Here is a 22,174-nt window from a genome sequence, read left to right on the forward strand (position 1 = left end):
GTATGAAATGATTCCATGTTATTCTAGGGGTGCAGGGTCGGTATGAAATGATTCCATGTTATTCTAGGGGTGCAGGGTCGGTATAAAATGGTTCCATGTTATTCTAGGGGTGCAGGGTCGGTATAAAATGGTTCCATGTTATTCTAGGGGTGCAGGGTCGGTATAAAATGATTCCATGTTATTCTAGGGGTGCAGGGTCGGTATGAAATGGTTCCATGTTATTCTAGGGGTGCAGGGTCGGTATGAAATGGTTCCATGTTATTCTAGGGGTGCAGGGTCGGTATGAAATGGTTCCATGTTATGCTAGGGGTGCAGGGTCGGTATGAAATGGTTCCATGTTATGCTAGGGGTGCAGGGTCGGGATGAAATGGTTCCATGTTATGCTAGGGGTGCAGGGTCGGGATGAAATGGTTCCATGTTATGCTAGGGGTGCAGGGTCGGGATAAAATGGTTCCATGTTATTCTAGGGGTGCAGGGTCAGTATAAAAGGGTTCCATGTAAGTCGAATTGAAAGAGTCACTCAGTGTGAGTTGTCACATTCCACAGACTAAAATAGAAAAATAGACACGATAATCTCAATTGACAGAAATTTGACAAAATTTAGTACCCATTCCTGTTAAAACATGCCAGAAAACTAGAAGTAGAAAGGGGCGTCCATAATCTGAGAGAAGATGGCGATGAAAAGCTTCCAGGCCATCATTATACCTGATGAAATACTGATTGCATTCCTTATGAAGCTGACAGCAAGGCAATGAGGCCACTATGCTTTCCTAGATTTTCCTGGGTGTTTTAAGCCTGTGCAATAAGGTAAGTAAGAGATAGAGTTTATGTAGGGAGAAATAAAATGGTCTTTATGTGATCCTGACATAACTGCATAGATTAAAAAATACTGAAAAACTACAAAAATCCATATGAATAAGTGAACCTAAAAAGATCACACATAATAAGGTAGGTATACCGACACCAATTGTATTTTTATGTACTAGTGAAAAAAAATGAAAAAGCGGTTCAAAGTATTTACAGTGCTAAAAAATTAATATGTCTAGAAAGTGAATCCATGTGTATCTATAAGATACTTCTGGAACACATGAAATAAGATAATAGGTAAGAGACAAACCGTGTTCACAGATTGGAGGATTTCATATTGCTAATATATCTGTTTTCCCCAAAAGACTTACCATGACCCAATTATGATCCCAGAAACATTTTTATGTTTTTTGATACAAGGACAAGTGATTCTAAAATTAGTATCTAAATGCAAAGAGCCTATAACAGCCGAAATAATTCAGGAAAGAGGGAAAGTGCTGGTAACTTAGCCAATTTCCATGATTAATGTGAAGCTTCAATATGATTGATACAGTGTGGTATCCATTTCATTACAGAAAAACAGATAATAGAGCCACACATCAACTGTCACTTGGTTCTCTGACAGAGGTGCCAAGTTAGTCCCTCTGGTGAAAGGACAGTCTTCTCACTTAAGATGCTGGGAAACTGGATAGCTGTAATGGGAAGAAAAGGAGCCTCTGCCCATGGTCCCCACAAACAGAGGTCTGTGATTCATATGTGATATAATATAGAATGTAAATATTAAACTAGTCGCTTTGAGAAGAAAATATAGATGATTTTTTGTAATCTTGGATTAGGCAAAGATTTCTCAGAAAATACTAACCATAAAAAAGAGATAAATTTGATTCCAAGACTTTAAACACTTCTGTTCATCAAAATACACCATTAAGAGAATGAATAGAAAAACCCCAGACTAGGAGAATAAATAATAGTTACACTTTACACAATAATGCATATGAGAAGTACAATGAGAATATTTCATTTTAGAGTATGATACATAAAATATCTGAATTCCAGGCATAAACTACTAATGATGAAATGAAAGGACAAATAATTGGAAAGTTATGCTTGATTGTGTAGACTATAATAAAGATGAAAACACTTCTTGATTTAGGAAAAATATTTTAATGCGAGACATTAATTTTTCTCAGGATATCTTAAATAACATTTTAATACAGTATTTACAAGCCAAGGAAACATGCCTTTGTTTTTAGTTTATTGACTATTCTTAATAGTGCATTTTCATCAGATTGGATTGGGCCAATCAGGAATTCTATAATTGGTCTTTGATTTGTTAGCGGCTATTCAAAGGCTATGATTTTTCCAGTGGTCATGTATGGATGTGAGAGTTGGACTCTGAAGAAGGCTGAGCACCGAAGAATTGATGCTTTTGAACTGTGGTGTCAGAGAAGACTCTTGAGAGTCCCTTGGACTGCAAGGAGGTCCAACCAGTCCATTCTGAAGGAGATCAGCCCTGGGATTTCTTTGGAAGGAATGATGCTAAAGCTGAAACTCCAGTACTTTGGCCACCTCATGGGAAGAGTTGACTCATTGGAAAAGACTCTGATGCTGGGAGGGATTGGGGGCAGGAGGAGAAGGGGACGACAGAGGATGAGATGGCTGGATGGCATCATGGACTCGATGGACGTGAGTCTGAGTGAACTCTGGGAGTTGGTGATGAACAGGGAGGCCTGGAGTGCTGCGATTCATGGGGTTGCAAAGAGTCGGACACGACTGAGTGACTGAACCGACTGACTGACCAATTCAAAGTAACTTTCAAAAAAAGGTTAAGAATACTGGGATAAAAATCAGACCATGAGCAGCTCCAAATACCATCACAAGAAACATAATCTTGAAAAACGTCCTGAAGATGTACGCTTTAGCTGCAGACAGGACACACACCCCTATTATTGTTGAAACCGCACTTTGTAACACAGGGTACCCTAACAGGTACAGCGCCTCAATGGCTTTGTGGTTTGCTGAGGGCTCCGAACTGGAGACAAATGCATAGGAAATGTGAGCAGCGAAGTCAAAAGAAAACCCTATACAGATGACAAGGTTAATCATGGATATGGAGTCAAGGTTGACCTTTCAGAAGGCCATAAACCCCGTGACGCCCACAATCACAGAAGCAATAGCAAAAGTTACCCACAAAGAGCACAGGGGATGAGGAATTAGCAATAAGGAAACGACGAACATAGCTGCTGACGCAACCACCACATTCCGAACAGTGTTTTCTACTATTGCAGAAAACTGGTCAAAATATATGAATGCCGGGTTGTACACCATTAGGGGCACGGCACACTTCTCAGCCGTGTCTCGGAACTGGAGCAGCATCAGCTTCTTGTTGGTTGAAGAAGAAATGCCCATGCTTTGAATGAAGGCCCGGGAACAAACGATCTCCTGTGATGATGTTATATTAATATCATATGCAAAAAGTGGAAATTCCATTAAGAAAGTGGGAATAGTGCTTAGAAACATGGTCTTATCATTTATATCCTGACGGAGGTTTTCCATGTAATTTACATATTCTCGTAACCAAAACTCTGTCAGGTCCTCATCTACATACTCACTGTTTTCAAAATCCGCCAGACATTTCTCCAGTCTTTGCCTCGCATCTTTATCCCAGTAGTCAAGAACCTCAGTAACGATTACCATAACCCTGGGGCCATAAGTAGAAAAATGTTCTTCTTCTACATTAAAATACGGTGTGATGTAGGAGTCGTCACTTGCCAGGTTTCGGAGGTCTAAGCCTTCCTCCACTCGGAAACACCCATATATACTAGTTACGATGTACGAAACGTAGAGGAGCACCACAAAAACCTTGGACTTGGTGCTTGTGAGCAAAGGGCCAAAATAGTCTCTAAAGAACAGATTCATTGGGTGGATGTCGGCTTTCCATCCATCCTGGAGGGAACTACCTGGGAGGCAGCAGGACTTTTTAAACGAGGAACATTTTTGGCCAGGCGTTCCTGGCTTCTCCAGCCAGCGCAGACAGACCCCTTCTCTCTTCCCGTCCAGGGCCATGCATGCCCCGAAGCAGGTGATGCTGTAGAAGTAGCAGAAGAGCAGGGTCGTCCCTGTGTAGATGCAGAAGTACTGCACGGACCGGAAGGAGGACATGACTCCTGTGTAGAAGGCCAGGACGTTGGTGAGGGTGGTGATCGTAATGGACACTGCCACTTGGGAGTAGGCATCAGACATCCGCTCGCTTACGCTGTCCGTGAGGCTGGTCTTCTGCCAGGCAGAAATCATGATAAACATGTCATCGACCCCAACACCTGTTAGAGAAAGAAACAGTCTTCGTACTTGTTAACATCCACTAAATATTAACCAGACCAGCTCAAACCGCTTTCTCTGCCCGTCTCTCAAGGTCTCCTTGATCCTGCGGAGTCTGTGTTTGGATCCTGCTTTCTCTGACGCCTTCTCTGGTTGCCTCTGAGTCCACAGCACGACTCTTCACCCCTTGCTCTGCAATAACTGCGCTCTGCACACACAGCACCGTGCACTCCACTCCTAGCCACCATTCGGCGCTTCGTGAAGAGTCAGGAAACCCGGCTGCCTGCGTGTTAGGCGAAGCAGTGTTAGCCACGCACCCCTGGTTCCATCAGAACATTCGAGGGACCATTTTCTCTCACAAACCATTTTACTCTAAGGCACTAATACTGAGTTAGCATCCCGTTGTTTAAAACATGAGCTGGATTTATCTGTTCTCCAGTTAGCATCTAGCTGTCAATGTGGTCTGATTTTAAAGGCACCCCATAGTTTGTACACACACACACACACACACACACACACACACACACACAGATCATGTAGTTTCCGTTAGTCTGGTTCTGACACCCAGACGCTGTCATTCAAACTTCACTCGCCCAGGTTAAGGCGTTACGTCAGTAAAGTGCAGGCACTCTTGAGATCAGAACTATGCACCAGAGCAAACCGTAAGGGTCCTTGACGTGGTAAGTGAATGCCAAAGTAACCAGCCTCTCTCACAGTGGCGTTTCCGGACTGATCTGGAATAAAGAGGCCAGGAGCGCATTTGAGGACTCTGAAGAGGTCGCAGAAGTTTAGGAGAGGAGGACTGCAGAGGAGAAGGGGGATTACCAGGCCGCCTAAGCACGTCGCAGATGAACTTCCCTGCCCTCAAGCTTCCTACCGCTTTCACTCCTATACACCTGTTTCTGTGCGTATTGACACAAAATCAATACTTGGCACTGAATGCTGATTGAGTTTAACACCAACCCTGGAAGATCTTCACAGACTACACGGGAAGGCCCTGGGAACTGCACTTTGCCTCTAACTCGGATGCTGCGTGTTTGGTCTGGCAGGAGGCCTGCAGCGACGCAGGCTTGTGCAGTCCGTCACAAACTGCATCCCGACACGCCCCCACAGCCAGCTTTCTGGAGTTCGCTTGCATTCAGCTGGATGAAGGGCAAGAATCCGAAGTACTAAGCCCACAAATAAACTCACTGATATGGAACAGGTATTTAAAAACCGGCTGTATTATTTATGGAACTTGGTTCAGAAACTGTCCTCACACATTTCTTGAGCTACTGAAATCACAGGCCCCCCTCCCCACCACATGCAGCCCTACACTCACCTGTCTATGTATATACAGATAATATGAAGACGTTGATATGAAATCAGTTGTCTACACATCAGCTGCTTATGGCTGTGGGGACACTGAGTGTGTAAGCGTGAGTGTGTGCTAGGAAGGCACACATCCAGTGCACAGTTCCTCCCCTATCTCCCCTAGGAAACCAATTATTAATTCTTCCAAGTTGCTTACCACCCAAAATAGAAAGATATCTGCCTTCTTATACTTATTGTAAAATAAATCCTGAAAGTACAGGCAAATACAAAGAAAACCTTTAAACAACTGTAATTCCACCTGTCAAGGATAATCCTTGCTAATATTTTAAGTATTATCTATCCGAATTTGCTCTATACAAATATATATGCACATTTGTATATCTCTCTGTTTTAAACATCTTGTCTCATAACCAGCATTTTTCATTTAACACTTTATATCTGCCTCTTTTGAAAGACTGAATAGTTTGTTTCTCTTTTTCCCTGTTCTAAATCACACTAAAACGAACATGCTCATTCATTTTGTGAAAACCCATCCAATGACTAGGACAAACTCCCAGAAGTGGAGTTGGCAGGTCAAAGGGACTCCATTAAAAAAATTTAAGTCTTTCGATTTGTTGCAAAGTTACATCTTAAAAGTGCACCAATTTACAAATCTCCCTCAGCAGAATATGAGAGAGTTCACTTGCATACAACCTCCCCCAAACCTTCAATCTTGCTATAATGTTCATTAATCTAATAAGAAGACAAAGTATCTCACTTTTGGTTTGACTTGCATCCCTTGATGTGATTACACAAGGTCAAATATTTCTTTCTTACATTTTCAATGATCAGCATTTTGGATTCTGTGTGTGTGCGTGCGTGTGTGTGTGTGTGTGTGTGTGTGTGTGTGTGTGTGTGTGTGTGAAATGCCTGTTTGTGTCCCTGGTCTGTGTGTCTCCATTTGGGGTACCAGATTTTTCCAACTCTAAAGGCATATAATTCCACTGCGTTTTCTTTCTCTCCTGATCCCTCATTTTGGGTCTGTAGAGTCACCTGCATATAACTGTTCTGCCTGATCTAACGCAGCGCCCTTCCTTTCCCACCCCGCACCCCCACATGCGCAGTGTGCAGCCTCGCGCTTCGTTTTACTCACCGAGGATAAGAAACGGTGAATTCGCGACTATGAGCACAAAGGGCACCCCGATGTACAACATCAGGCCGAAGCTGCTCACCACGGCCAGGCCGGTGGAGACGACTCCGAACACCGCGACCCACATTTTGTTCCGTACACAGTCACACCTGTAAGTTTGGAGGGAAAAGTCATGGAACTTGAGTGGTAGCTTCCATACTGAAAGTCCAGCAATTGGTAACATTCTTGACTCGGACACCTCTTCAGAGCCCTCTTGGACAATAATCCCCATAGCTGTCTGCTAGAGAACTTTAATTTCCAGACACTAGCCCCGACCAACTGAACAAAAACAAAGGGCCGTGAGGGGTGGGGGGTGGGGAAAAGTTGGGAATCTGTACTTTTACCAAACTATACTGGTTGATTCTTATGCAGTGAGCCAAGCATGAATCCACCAACTGGCCTTTCAGAACTGCAAAAAGATGCTAAAACATTGCAAATAGGTAATTCCATTCTGATCTCCACAGGCGTGTGAGTAGAAGCAAGCAGTATGAAAGTGCCTACGCCGAGGTATCTTCTCACCCACTTACGACTCCCGTTAGCCATAAACACAACCCCAAATACCTCCTGTACGTCAGAGCTGGTTTAATGTATATTGTGGCTAACAGAAAGAATGAAAGCCTCCTTCTGAAAGTTTTTCATGTTCTTCTCTGCTAAAGAAGTGTGCTCTAGGAAAGCCTCCTTCTGAAAGTTTTCACGTTCTCTTCTGCTAAAGAAGTGTGCTCTGGGAAAGAGGCTGTGTGTGTGTGTGTGTGTGCTCAGTCAATTCAGTTGTGTCTGACTGCTTGTGGCCCTGTGGACTGTAGCCCACTAGGCTCCTCTGTCCACGGGAGTCTCCAGGCAGGAACAGCGGAGTAGGTCGCCATGCCTTCCCTCTAGGGGATCTTCCCCACCCAGGGATCAAACCTATGTTTCCTGAGTCTCTTGCATTGCAGGCAGATTCTTTACCACTGAGCCACCAGGGAAGCCCCAGAAAAGTGGCCGCTGCTGCTGCTAAGCCGTGTCAGTCGTGTCCGACTCTGTGCAACCCCATAGACGGCAGCCCACGAGGCTCCTCCGTCCATGGGATTCTCCAGGCAAGAGTATTGGAGTGGGTTGCTATTGCTTTCTCCAAGAAAAGTGGTTACTAATTGCACACACATACACAAAAGTAATATATACTCCATTTTGAATAACACAACTTATGTCTATTTCTTGGTTGGACCAACAAAAATGGGGATATAGATGCAGCATTTTAAAAAGACTGGATTTAACACTTTAACTCCCCAACAACCACAACTTAACCTTTTAAAGTACTGACGACAATCTCTAGGTTTCTGTTCTACTTCATTGCCAACTGCGTCAAAACAAATGACTGATAGCTGCCTCTAAAAACGTTTAGTAGGAGAGAGAAACAGTTTGGTTTGAAGGCTAGGAAAGTCAACTATGGAAATGGAGCTGCTGATTCCCAAAAAGCAAGAGTATAACTGAAGACCTTATTCATGCAAGACCACATTAAAATAACCAAACTTTCCTATTAAAACAACTATGTGTGCCTGTATTTCACTTTTTCTCAAACTGCTGGTGCTATCTGTTAAACTCAGGGCCCCAAATCATCATAGATACACGCACCAAAACAAAAGCATTTTGTTTTGATTACAAAACAAGATTTGATTACAACCAATACTTTCTTGTGGACTTCTCTAGAGCTCAGATGGCAAAGAATTTGCCTGCAATGCAGGAGATCTGGGTTCAATCCCGGGGTCAGGAAGATCTCCTGGAGAAGGAAATGGCAAGCCACTCCAGTATTCTTGCCTGGAGAATCCCATGGACAGGGAGGCCTGGTGGGTACAGACCCTGGGGTCACAAAGAGTCAGACACGATTAAGTGACTAACACATACACACAATACTTTCTTCAAGCAACAATACTGGTTTACAAGAGTTTAAGATAAAAATAACACAAATGAACCTTGAAATCAGAAAGGCCAACAGGATAAAAGCTACGTATGACACGCTCAGCCCTGTCTCCTCTTTCTGGTTTCCAGACTGTTGGCATGCACCTTTCAGAGGGTGGAGGGAGTGGAGCACATTATTGGCTAGAGTGGCTTGACCTCGGCTAGTTGCTGTGTTGGCTGTCTAAATGATCCTTATTTCAGTGTCCAACAGGCAACAGAAGCTGTGAGTGCAGAGCACCGGTGAGCACACTCGCAGGCTTTCTGGTCTCCAGGAAGGGCTTTGGTTGAGCAGCGTATCAGAGTGACTTAGGAGAGTCTCAGAACTTTAGACTCCTGCACTCCGGGCACACAGCTCTGCAGCCTCTGATCTACAGTTTGTAGGGAAGTTGCAGAATCCACGTGTCTAAACATTTCTTCATGTGATTCCAGTGCTCAGGCTGACTTGGGAATCGCTGGCAGCAAAGTGACCAATCGAAACAGCTCACTAGCCACACATTAAAGACGGCGTGAGGCAGGAGGTCCCTGGCGGCACAATGGCTAGGACACCTCAGCGCTTCCACTGCCAGGGCCTGGGTTTGGCCAAAAAAAAAAAAAAAAGGTATAAATGGATGAAAGGAAGGATAATAGCTCTAACATCCACAGAACATTAAATACCCAGACAACAGAAGTGAGTCCTTCCTTGTCAGCAATTATTTTAAATCTAAACAGATTAAACTTTCCAATCAAAAAGCAGATATTGTCAGAATGGATAAAACAGCATGATTCAACTATATGCTATTTATAAGGGATTCACTTTAGATCCAAAGACATAAATAGATTGGTAAGAGGCCTGAACTAGATTCTCCATGTGAATAGCAACCAAAGGGGACGGGGGTGCCCGCACTGATAACAGACACAGTAGACTGCTCCAAAAGCTGTTAGAAGTTTTGAGACGGAAGGAATCACATATTCATAAATGGGCCGGTTAGTCAAGAAGATGTAACAACTATGAACACGAATGGCCCTCATAACAGCGACCCAAGACATATGAAGCGAACACTAACGGTGTTATAGAGAGAAGCACAGAGCTCTACAGCAATAGCTGGAAAGCTCAATACCTCCCTCTCAATAATGGGTAAAACATCTAGGCAGATAGTCTATAAGGAAAATGAAAACATACAAAATACCATAAAACTTACGAGGTGTAGTGACACCGGTGCCCAGAGGCAAGCTTATGCTGCATTAAAAACAGAGACAAGACCTCAAACCACTTTGTGGATTTAGACCCTTGTGGAGCCAGAAAAAGAGGAGAAGACCCAACACGGAGCTAACAGGAGGGGTAAAATAAGAACATGGTAAATACATTGGAGAAGGAAATGGCAACCCACTCCAGTGTTCTTGCCTGGAGAATCCCAGGGACGGGGGAGCCTGGTGGGCTGCCATCTATGGGGTCGCACAGAGTCGGACACGACTGAAGTGACTTAGCAGCAGCAGCAGAGAAAACTAGCAAAGCCAAAAGTTGGTTATCAAAAAAAAAAAAAATTAACAAAATGGAAAGACATTTATTTAGAGTGATAAAGGGGAAAAAATACAAATAACTAAATGAGACATGAAAATGGGGAGTTCACTACTGCATTTACGGAAACAGAAAGGATTTAAGACATTACTATAAGCAACCCATGCCAAGAAACTGGATAACCTAGATAAAATACACAAATTCCCAGAAATACACAAAGACCTCAGCTGACTCAAGATGAAACTCTCCACAGAACACGTAAAAGCACTGATGCATAGTCAAGAACCGCACCTCACCTGCAAAATAAAGTCCAGGCTTGATGGCTTCACTAGTGCATTTAATCAAATATGTAAAGAAGAATTAACACCAATCCTTTTCAAACCCTTCCAAAAAACTGAAAGGAAGGAAACACTTCCTCTTTTGATGAGGCCATGATTATACTGATCTCAATGTCACACTAAGGTACCACAGTTCCGTTCAGTTCAGTCGCTCAGTCGTGTCCGACTCTTTGCGACCCCATGAATCGCAGCACTCCAGGCCTCCCTGTTCATCACCATCTCCCGGAGTTCACTCAGACTCACGTCCATCGAGTCCATGATGCCATCCAGCCATCTCATCCTCTGTCGCCCCCTTCTCCTCCTGCCCCTAATCCCTCCCAGCATCAAACTCTTTTCCAATGAGTCAACTCTTCCCATGAGGTGGCCAAAGTACTGGAGTTTCAGCTTTAGCATCATTCCTTCCAAAGAAATCCCAGGGCTGATCTCCTTCAGAATGGACTGGTTGGATCTCCTTGCAGTCCAAGGGACTCTCAAGAGTCTTCTCCAATGCCACAGTTCAAAAGCATCAATTCTTTGGTGCTCAGCCTTCTTCAGAATCCAACTCTCATATCCATACATAACCACAGGAAAAACCATAGCCTTGACTAGATGGACCTTAGTCAGCAAAGTAATGTCTCTGGTTTTGAATATGCTATCTAGGTTGGTCATAATTCTTCTTCCAAGGAGTAAGCGTCTTTTAATTTCATGGCTGCAATCACCATCTGTGGTGATTTTGGAGCCCCTCAAAATAAAGTCTGACCCTGTTTCCACTGTTTCCCCATCTATTTCCCATGAAGTGATGGGACTGGATGCCATGATCTTTGTTTTCTGAATGTTGAGCTTTAAGCCAACTTTTTCAGTCTCTCCTCTTTCACTTTCATCAAGAGGCTTTTTAGCTCCTCTTCACTTTCTGCCATAAGGGTGGTGTCATCTGCATATCTGAGGTTATTGATATTTCTCCTGGCAATCTTGATTCCAGCTTGTGTTTCTTCCAGTCCAGTGTTTCTCATGATGTACTCTGCATATAAGTTAAATAAGCAGGGTGACAATATACAGCCTTGACTTACTCCTTTTCCTATTTGGAACCAGTCTGTTGTTCCATGTCCAGTTCTAACTGTTGCTTCCTGACCTGCATACAGATTTCTCAAGAGGCAGGTAAGGTGGTCTGGTATTCCCATCTCTTTCAGAATTTTCCACACTTTCTTATGATCCACACAGTCAAAGGCTTTGGCATAGTCAATAAAGCAGAAGGAGATGTTTTTCTGGAACTCTCTTGCTTTTCCATGATCCAGCGGATGTTGGCAATTTGGTCTCTGGTTCCTCTGCCTTTTCTAAAACCAGCTTGAACATCAGGGAGTTCATGGTTCACATATTGCTGAAGCCTGGCTTGGAGAATTTTGAGCATTACGTTACTAGCATGTGAGATGAGTGCAATTGTGTGGTAGTTTGATCATTCTTTGGCATTGCTTTTCTTTGGAATTGGAATGAAAACTGACCTTTTCCAGTCCTGTGGCCGCTGCTGAGTTTTCCAAATTTGCTGGCATATTGAGTGCAGCACTTTCACAGCATCATCTTTCAGGATTTGAAATAGCTCCACTGAAATTCCATCACCTCCACTAGCTTTGTTCGTAGTGATGCTTTCTAAGGCCCACTTGACTTCACTTTCCAAGATGTCTGGCTCTAGATTAGTGATCACATCATCATGATTATCTGGGTCGTGAAGATCTTTTTTTTACAGTTCTTCCATGTATTCTTGCCACCTCTTCTTAATATCTTCTGCTTCTGTTAGGTCCATACCATTTCTGTCCTTTATCAAGCCCATCTTTGCATGAAATGTTCCCTTGGTATCTCTCATTTAAGGAAGCTACAAATAATAACTCTTATTAATATAGATAAAAAAATCCTCAACAAAATTCTAGCAAACACAATCCAATAAGCATATTAAAAGAAGTATACATCATGACCATATGGGATTTACCCCAGGAATGGAAGCGTGGTTCAACACAAGAGCATCAATGTAATACAGCACAGTAACAGAACAAAGGGTAAAAAGCCATCTGAATCTCTCAAAAGGCACAGAAAAGGCACTTGACAAAACCCAATGTCTTTTCATGATAAAAACTCTCGAAAACAAGGAATGGAAGGAAAGTGCCTCAAAATTATAAAGGCAATTATGAAAACTGCAAGCTAACGTTATACTCAACGGTGAAAAAAAGAAAGCTTTCCCTACAAGATCAGGAACAAGATAAGGAGCCACTTTCATCAGTGATATTCAAAGATGCACTAGAGGTGCTTGCCAGAGCAATTAGACAGGACTTTGAAATTAAAGGAATTCAAACTGGAAAGGAAGAACTGTAACTCTCTTTTCACAGATTATATGATCCTACATATGAAAACGCTAATGAATCCAAAGGAAGCTACTAAAGTTAGTAAAGAAATTCAGTAGAGCTGCAAGATGCAACACCAACACATAGGACTCAGTTGTTCCTATCCCTGTGCAATGAACAATCCCCAAAAGAAACTAAGAAAGTGATTTCATTTAGCGTTTAGAACAATGAAACACTTAGGGATACATTTAACCAAAGAGGTGAAAGTCTGGTACACGGAAAACTACAAAACATCGGTGAAAGAAACTAAAAAAGACCTGAATTAATGGAAAGACTTTCACAGTCCATGGCGGGGAAGACTTAATATTGTCAAAATGACAGTCTCGCCTAAGGTGATCTACACATTAAACACAATCTCTGTCAAAGTCCCAACAGCTTTTATTCAGAAATGTGTAGGTCAATACTCAAATTCATACGGAATTACAAGGAGTCCTGGATATTCCAGAATAACCTTAAAAAGAAAAAATAAATGGACAACTGAGACTTCCAGATTTCAAAACTTATATAGCTACAGTATTTAAATCAAAGTGGTACTAGTATATGGACAGACATATAGACCAATGGAGTAGAACTGAGCATCTAAAAATAAATCCATTTATCTATAGCCCATTGATTTTTGACAAGGATGCCAAATCCAATCAACTGGGAAAGAGCAGTCTTTTCAACAATGGCACCTGGATGACTGGATTTCCACAGGAACAAGAATGAAGTTGGACCCCTACTTCACATCACACACGACTATGATCACAAACATCGCAGCCAGAACCATGAAACTCTAGAAGGAGACGGAGAGCAGCCGCACACGCCCTCGCTTGTCAGTGGGAGCTTAGATGCGACACCGAGAGCACGAGCAGAAGCGATGAGAACAAAGAAGCTGGGTTTCATCTGCATTGAAGCCTTTGTACGTTGAAGGGCGTTATCAAGAAAGCGGAGAGAAAATCCAGAGTGAGAGAAGATATTTGCAAATTATAGAACTTGACAAGGATTTAATATCCAAAACATATTCTCAACAACAACAACAAAATTCAACAACAAAAGGACAAACAGCTTCACTAAAAATGAACAAAGGTGGGAATTCCCTGGCAGTCCAGTGGTCACAACTCCAAACTTTCACTGCCAAGGACCTGGGCCCAAGTTCAGCCTCCAGTCAGGGAAATAAGATTCTTCCAAGCCTTGGGGCACAGCCAAAAAAAGGGCAAAGGGCTTGAATAGACATTTCTCCATAGAGGATATGCCTGTGTGCTCAGTAGCTCAGCTGTCTGACTCCTTGTGACCCCTAGCCACCAAGCTCTTCTGTTCATGAAATCTTCCAGGCAAGAATACCAGAGTGGGTTACCATTTCCTTCTCCAGGGCATCTTCCCAACACAGGGGTCGAAACCAAGTCTCTTGCATTTCCTGCACTGGCAGGCAGGTTCTTTACCACGGCGCCACCTGGGGAGCTCCAAAGAAGACATACCAATAACCAATAACCACATTAAGAAGACAGTCATGGTTAGGGTGTAGAGAAACTGGGAAACCGACACACTGTTGGTGGGATAGAAATGGTGTAGTCTCTGTGAAAAATCGTTTGGTGGTCCTTCAAAAAGCTAACCAGTGAATTATCAAACAACCCACTAATGCCAGTCCTAGGGATGTACTGAAAAGAACTGGAAACAAGAGCTTAGACAGAGATTCGGGCCCCATGGTCCACTGCAGCATCATTCACTGGTGTCCGAAGGTAAGAATATTCCAGCGCCATCAACAGGTAGGCAGGTGAACAATTGTGGTCTATACATAGAATGGAGTATCATTCAGCCACGGAGAGGAGCTCATGCTACAGCACGGATAAGTGTTGAAAACATGGTCAGTGAGATAAGTCAGCCACAAAAGGACAGATACCGTATGATTTCATTTATACGAAATCTCTAGAACAGGCAAAATCATGGAAACAGAAACTAGATTAAAAATTAGCCAAGACTTGGGGAAGACAGCGGGGAGTTATTACTTAATGGTTGCAGTGTTTGTTTGGGGCGACAGAAAATACTCATAAAGGGATAGCTGTGACGGCTGCACAACACTGATAGTGTGATTAATCCCACTGATCTGCACACTCAGAAATGGTTTTCGAAATGACACATTTTATGTTATAAATGCAATGCTGCTGCTAAAGTCACTTCAGTCGTGTCTGACTCTGTGCGACCCCATGGACTGCAGTCCACCAGGCTCCTCTGTCCATGGGATTTTCCAGGCAAGAGTACTGGAGTGGGGTGCCATCGCCTTCTCCACATTATATACATTATTACAATAAAACATTTTTTAGAGTTTAAAAAAACTAGTAAAATTGTTTTACCTGTAGCATGATACAATTGCAAATAATATGATTAGGAGGTAGGCCAGGTGAAACAAGGGGACCACCATCCTGGAAGTTGCCTCAAACTCCAGTTTCCTGGAAAGTGATGAGAAGTAGACAACCTACCACAGAAACACATTCAGGTAAATGGTGCTCAGCCCTGACACTGCATGTGAGTCACACATGACATCAGAACACGACAACGTATTAATTCAAGCATTAAAATCCAGTGAAAAATCAAAATATATGGATTATGATTTTAGAATAAAGAAAGTAATAAAGATTTGCTTCTTGCCACAAAGATTTGCTTCTGGCATGCTTTTCAAAGTGTCTTTCAAAAAATCTAAAGTTTAAAACTTCTTAATACACAAAATCTGAATCTTATATAAAACTGTGAAAACATTAATAACTACAGACATTATAACTTTTTCTAAACTTCTATTCAGTCATTATCTTTTACTATTTTAATTGTACAAACAACATTTCAGACGGGCCTGGGTATTAAAAGGCTTTTCCCAGAAGATGTCTTCTCATTTTCACCAGTTTTATTCACAGTATAAGGTTTGCCAGCCCCAAAATTACTGAACAGCTAATATGTGCCTGGCACTATGCTATAATTTACTTTTAAAATGCTCATCTTTCTCAAAAACATCATGGAACTTTTGTTTAAAGTTTTGCTTTTTGATTCCAATGAACTCCAACGTTTAGGGGGCTCCCAGAAACAGCAAAGGCTCAAACTGAAAGTAAGAATTGCAGAGAAATTTGAGCAGATAAACCAAACCAACCCTGAAGATCAGCGTGTGCACTGAGCAGGCCTGCCCTGAGAACGTCATTCACGTCATTCACGTCATTCACTGAACAGGCCTGCCCTGAGAACGTGCCACCTGCGCTTTCAACCAGAATGTTACCAGGGACTTAAGATCTGTGGCATTCTTCTTTTTTTAAGTCCTCTTTTTACTTTATTAGAAAAATTACTGTCGTATAGTTGAGTTACAATGTGTTAGCTTCATGCGTACAGCAAAGGGAACCAGTGAGACACACATCCACTCTTTTCCACAATCTGCTGTGGCTTTCTTCAGTGTGCTGTTTCAAGAAAGCTGGGTTATGGATCGAATAAAGCAGAGCACACCTAGCTTCCAGTTAAGGGCTCTATCTGGCAATCTGGGAGTGCTGCTGCTGCGGCCTTTGGGACAGCTCCTCTTATCCCTCCCACTTTCTCCTGGCCTCCCATAAACCCCAGCCGCTAGGCACCTGGATCTTCTTCAAGGCCAGGCTCTTTTCAAAGCTGCCAAACTTCGTTAGGAAATGGATCATCCACGCCTTGCTAGGTTCATTTTCCTCTCCTTCATCTGTCTCCAGGTAGTACTGCAGCCGCATGGCTTTGGCCTGGAGGAGTGACTGGCTCGGCCCCAAGACAGTTCCTCCCAGGATGTTGGCCAGGGAGACGATCTGACCCGCTGGGCTGTAGATGGGGAAGGTGATGGCTGTCAGGTTGAGGCCCTTGTTCCTCTTCCAGGCGAACAAGAGTGGGTTGGGGGGGACACAGGCGCCCTGGTTCTTGGCGCACACCTCGCTGTAGGGGATCTGGGTTCCGTTGTCCTGGGTCACAGTCAGAGCCTGCACGGCATCGTCCACCTTGCTGATTTCCTCTAGGATGTCCGGCTCCAGCAGGGTCTCTGTGTCGGAGACCACGAGGAGGGAGGCATAAGGGACGTCGGTGCTCTTCCTGGAGACGGAGAAGACGAGGGAGTCGTTGGCGGTGAAATGGCCCTGCACGAAGCGCCGCTCGGCCTTGGCAGGGCTCCCGATCGGCGTGTACTGCTCCTCCAGGTCTTCATCCCCGTCGCGGGGCAGGTACATCAGGCCGGTGCCCAGGACGGCCGTCAGCGCCACCGGCAGCAGCAGGAAGACCCAGGGGTGCGCGCCCACCTTCCGGCCCAGCCGCTGGAAGGCCCGCGACAGCGGCGCCTCCAGGCAGTCGGTGCGGCAGCGGGGCCGCGGGGCCCGAAGGGCCTCAGGCCGCGAGGCCGGCGGGGGCGGGGGCTCTGCGCTCGGCCCCGCCGCCCGGCCGCGCTCGGGCTCCCGGTCCTGGCCCGCCGCCGAGGGCGGCTCCGGCTCCGGGCCAGGCCCTGCGGGCGGCCCGCTCTCCCCCTCCGGCCCAGGCCCTGGTCCTGCCTCCCGCTCCGGCTCCGGCTCGGGCGCAACCTTCGAGGGATTCAGGCTCATTTCCAGGAAGGAAAGCCCACGTTCTCAGCACGGCCGATCAGAAAGGAGCTGCGTACCGAGCCCGCTCTCCACCCGCCAACGGTTTCCTGAAGTTCCAGCGCGTCTGTTTGACCCCAGGCTGCTCGCGCCCCGGTGCTGAGCGGCGTCGGCAGTCACGCGGTTCCGCTGAGGTCAGTTCAGCCGCTCAGTCGCGTCCGACTGTGTGCGCCCCCATGAACCACAGCACACCAGGCCTCCCTGTCCATCACCCACTCCCGGAGCTTACTCAAACTCATGTCCATTGAATCGGTGATGCCGTCCAACCATCTCATCCTGTGTCGTCCCCTTCTCCTCCTGCCTTCAATCTTTCCCAGCGTCAAATGAGTCAGCTCATCACATCAGGTGGCCAAAGTATTGGAGTTCAGCTTCAGCATCAGTCCTTCCAATGAATATTCAGGACTGATCTCCTTTAGGATGGACTGGTTGGATCTCCTTGCAGTCCAGGGGAGTCTCAAGAGTCTTCTCCAACACCACAGTTCAGAAGCCTCAATTCTTTGGTGCTCAGCTTTCTTTACAGTCCAACTCTCACATCCATACATGACCACTGGAGAAACCATAGCTTTGACTAGAGGGACCTTTGTTGGCAAAATAATGTCTCTGCTTTTTAATATGCTGTCTGGGTTGGTCATAACTTTTCTTCCAAGGAGTAAGTGTCTTTTAACTTCATGGCTGCAGTCACCATCTGTAGTGATTTTGGAGCCCCCCAAAATAAAGTCTCTCACTGTTTCCATTGTTTCCCCATCTATTTGCCATGTAGTGATGGGACCACATGCCATGCTCTAACTAGCCCCAGATTTGTCCCTGGCACCCATTCTCTCAGGATTTAGTTAATATAAGACACGTTTCTTAAAGGCAAATGAAATGAGTGGTTATATGACTCAGAATTGACTGGGAGAATTTGACTTGTTCAGGGACACACACATACACAGACACAGACACACACACACTCGCACACTCACTCACACACCCATGCATCAGAGGCGCAGATTTTCCGACCATCCAGAAGCATGGTCCTCAGGTAAGGCTTTGGCGAACCTGGTGCAGCTCATTCAGTTATTTTTATTCTTTACAGACATAACGGTCTCTGGTAAAAAGTTAGAAGTAGATGAATAAAATGAAAAGTGGGACTAGAAGAGCCCAAAGTGAAAGTGAAAGTGAAGCCGCTCAGTCGTGTCTGACTCTTTGCAACCCCGTGGACTGTAGCCCACCAGGCTCCTCTGTCCATGGGATTTTCCAGGCAATAGCACTGGAGTGGAGTGCCATTTCCTTCTCCAGGGGATCTTCCTGACCCAGGGATCGAACCTGGGTCTCTCTCATTGTCGGCAGATGCTCTTGCTGTCTGAGCCACTAGGGAGGTCCACTTTCATAAATTTGGTTGCACTATCTGTGTATGCAAGACCTGGGTTCTGTCCCTGGGTTGGGAAGACCCCCTGAAGAAGGGAAAGGCTATCCACTCCAGTATTCTGGCCTGGAGAATTCTATGGACTGTATAGTCCACGGGGTGGCAAAGAATCAGACAGGACTGAGCAAAAAAGGAAAGAAAGAAAAATAGAGTGTGTGTGCAGATTACATTTTTCACCAAATACGTCAAAGGACCTTAACACGCGACTGTACGTAGATTTAGCTTGTTCTTTGGAATTGCTTTACAGTTTTCCATTGTGTGGCTGGAACATAAATTAGCCATAGCGCTGCTGATCGATCTGTAGGCTGTGTAGAATGTCTTGCTGAGATGAACAGTGCTAAGTGAACAGATGTCTTTTTCTTAGAGCATAAGAACTGCACTTGTGAGATGAGTTTGTAGAAGGGGATTTATTGGAGCTAAAGGATATCCCATTTTAAATTTCTGAGTTATTTGTAAAATCCATAGAAGCTGAATTTTCCCAGTGGGTAAAGAATCTGCTTGCAGGGCAAGAGATACAGGAGATGCAGATTTGACCCCTGAGTGGGGAAGATCCCCTGGAGAAAGAAATGGCAGCCACTCCAGTGTCCTTGCCTGGAAGTCCTGTGGATGGATGAGCCCGGCAGGCTACAGTCCACAGGGTCGCAAAGAGGTGGACACCACTGAGTGACTTCATTCACTTGGTCATAGAAGTTGTATTAATTTACACCCTCATAACCAGTGTATGAAGTTGTTTTTTTTTGGTCACAGCCCACCTCAGAATGTCATTAAAGTGTTTCATTTGTGCCATTGGTATCTTATTTTGATTTTACTTTTTAAATTTGTTGTTTAGACTCACCATATTTCCTCTTTGGGTGAATTGTCATACCTTTTCCTGGCTTCCCTTTTGGACTATTCAAATTTTCTTCTTCACTCTAGAAATTATTCATGTACTAAGGAAATAATGACTTGTTCCTGTATTTTAAGTGATGAATATCCCCTTACCCTCTTCTCCACCATCATTTGCTGGTTACCATGCCTTTTGTTTGTAGTTGAATTAACTTAGTTTTTAAAATGAATTCTGAATTTTGTTGCTGTAAGGTGATTACAGAGAAAAAGAGAGCAAACCAGGCAGCCAGGCAAGAAAAGAGAAATTTATTATGTTGTAGCCACACGTTCCGGGAAACAAACTCCCTCAGAAGGACAGTGCAGATAGTGGAGTGCAGTTTATCACACCGGCAGGCCCAAGGCGGAGTCTCCTCTCAGCCAAGGACCCCGACCAGCATTTGTGAAAATCTTTTATACCCTATGTGTATGTGTCTGAACCCACCACTCCAAATTCCTTGAGACTTACATAAACCAAGGAAAATACAATCCCAGTAACCCCATCATTCACGTGCTGTGTGCTCAACAGTCAAACAATTAGCCAATAATCAATAAATCCAAGGTTACACTCTGATTGATACAGAAAAATTTATGGCCTGTCTGGAGGAAGGGGTGATACTGTATGCTTTCTCTTAGGCGATGAGTAACCTAGATATTATCTTCAAGGCTCCCCTGTCTGGAGGGGGTCTTATCCTTCTGTTGCTGTTTTCATAGGCGCTAAACACAGAGCTGAGTCCATCGGAAAGGTGGCCGAGCATGATCAGCATGAACAGGCCTCAGATGGAGTCCCGGCCCTGTGAATTCCTTCTTCATTCCCGGCTCCTGATGCTCTCAGGTCTCGAATGGACCGTGTTATAGCTCTTAGACAAATCAGTGTTACAGCTCAGTGTTACAGCTCTATTTTATATAGAAGATAGCAGGGAAATCCATCTTCGAGGCATGAGGGCACGTCGATCCAAAGACACGAGGAGAAGCGCGTCCCAGCGCACGGGCGGGAGAGAGAGAGCGAGAGTGAGCGGGCTGGCTCTGGCCCTTCTTTTTATATGTTTGTCGCCCCCTGGGCCTGTCCTGTGTGAGCTGGGCCAGCCAGGAGTGCTGTTCAGTGTTACCTGAGGTCCTCACTCCGGCCCTCCGACCTTCTTTGTTCTGTTTTCATGGGCTTTTCCCTTCCTTGTCTTTTAGCCACCACCATTTTGGACTCCTTTTCCCTGTTCTGCCCGCCTGACAGTTGCTTCTCTTCAGAATCTGTGCAGTTTACATCCACTTAGAATACCTTGTTGCTGCTTTAATAATGGTGTTGAGGTTAGGTGAGGTGTGTATTAAGATAAAGTTTAATATAAATAATTTAACATGGCAGTACTGATGTCATCACATAAATGTGAAATCTAATTTAACAATGAAATCTTTATTAAGATAACTTGGATAAAATAAGCTAAGCTGTTTCTGAGTAATGCATGCAATTGTTTTTTGCAGCATTTTCCAAACGGCAGACTGCCCAGCACACTCAGGATGCCCTGGTTTCGCCCAATGAGAGCGGCTCACAGTGTCGCCCACGAGGTAGACGCCAAACATTTGACTCTGAATAAAAAAAATACATTCCAGTTGATGGTTTAAGTGGGTCTTAGATTGCATCACTTTACCACCACCCCGATGTAGAACAATACTCCTGACATCTGACAGCAGCCACGTTTATAACTTGGTTTAAACGACTGCTTCCTGTCAAACCGCTGTAATTTCTTCAAATCCCTAAAATATAAAAGGATCTCAAGCTTTGCTGAGGGAATATAGGGGTATGTCTGCATTTTTGTTTTGATACAGAAAAAGAGAGTATGGCTTTCCAAAAGCTAACCCTGATTTCCAGATCTGCGTGTCGAAAAACGACATCTTCTCGAACATGAGAACCATGGGATTAGAGAGAGTGACGGACAGGGAGCCCAGTGGGGCCAGAAGCAGAGAGGAATGATTTTTAGCGGACAGGGTGCAGCTGAGGAGCAGCTACTGCAGGAGCGGCGTGGGGACGCAAGAAATCCACCACCTCCCTTTTCTGTCTCCACAATGTATAAAACAGGAACAGTTTTGAAAGCAGTGGCGAAATCTTAGTATCAGTTGACTAGAAACTATCCAGGTCAAAACTATCAAGTGTTGCAGATGCAAATAGTCGCAGTTTGTTGAAAACGTGCCTTATAACCTTCTAAACCGTTCATCTCGCTTGTAGATCATATGAAAAGCAGAGCACACGTGCAGTCATTTTGCTCACATAAAAATTAACTGATCAAAGATAATAAACACAACGTGTCTGCCTGTGGCATGGTTCCAAGACAGTCAGTGTTACAAGATACATCTTAGTGTTTATTAGAGACAGGAAATAACATTTTCCAAAGGCTTTCTTCAAGGCATTTTTTTACCTCTTGGTTCCTCAGGCTGCAGATCATGGGATTCAACATAGGAATGACTATTGTGTAGAAGACAGAGGCCACTTTGTCTGTGTCAAGGGAATGGTTTGATCTGGGCTGCAGATACATGAAGATCAGAGTCCCGTCGAGCACGGTGGCAGCAGTCGGACGGGAACCGCAGGATG

The 22,174-nt window shown here is 44.5% G+C and overlaps 1 protein-coding gene across 1 annotated transcript; it reads right to left on the reverse strand.

Moving 5' to 3' along the window:
* Positions 1-2,610: 2,610 nt before the first annotated feature.
* Positions 2,611-17,294, reverse strand: LOC101112664 (patched domain-containing protein 3-like). Its single transcript, XM_042229340.1, is given in 4 exon segments — positions 2,611-4,127; positions 6,572-6,717; positions 15,069-15,190; positions 16,320-17,294. Coding segments are annotated over 4 exon segments (2,748 nt in total). The 3' UTR covers positions 2,611-2,622.
* Between the last annotated feature and the right edge of the window lie 4,880 nt (positions 17,295-22,174).

Source organism: Ovis aries, chromosome 12 (assembly GCF_016772045.2).
Source record: "Ovis aries strain OAR_USU_Benz2616 breed Rambouillet chromosome 12, ARS-UI_Ramb_v3.0, whole genome shotgun sequence".
NCBI lineage: Eukaryota > Metazoa > Chordata > Mammalia > Artiodactyla > Bovidae > Ovis > Ovis aries.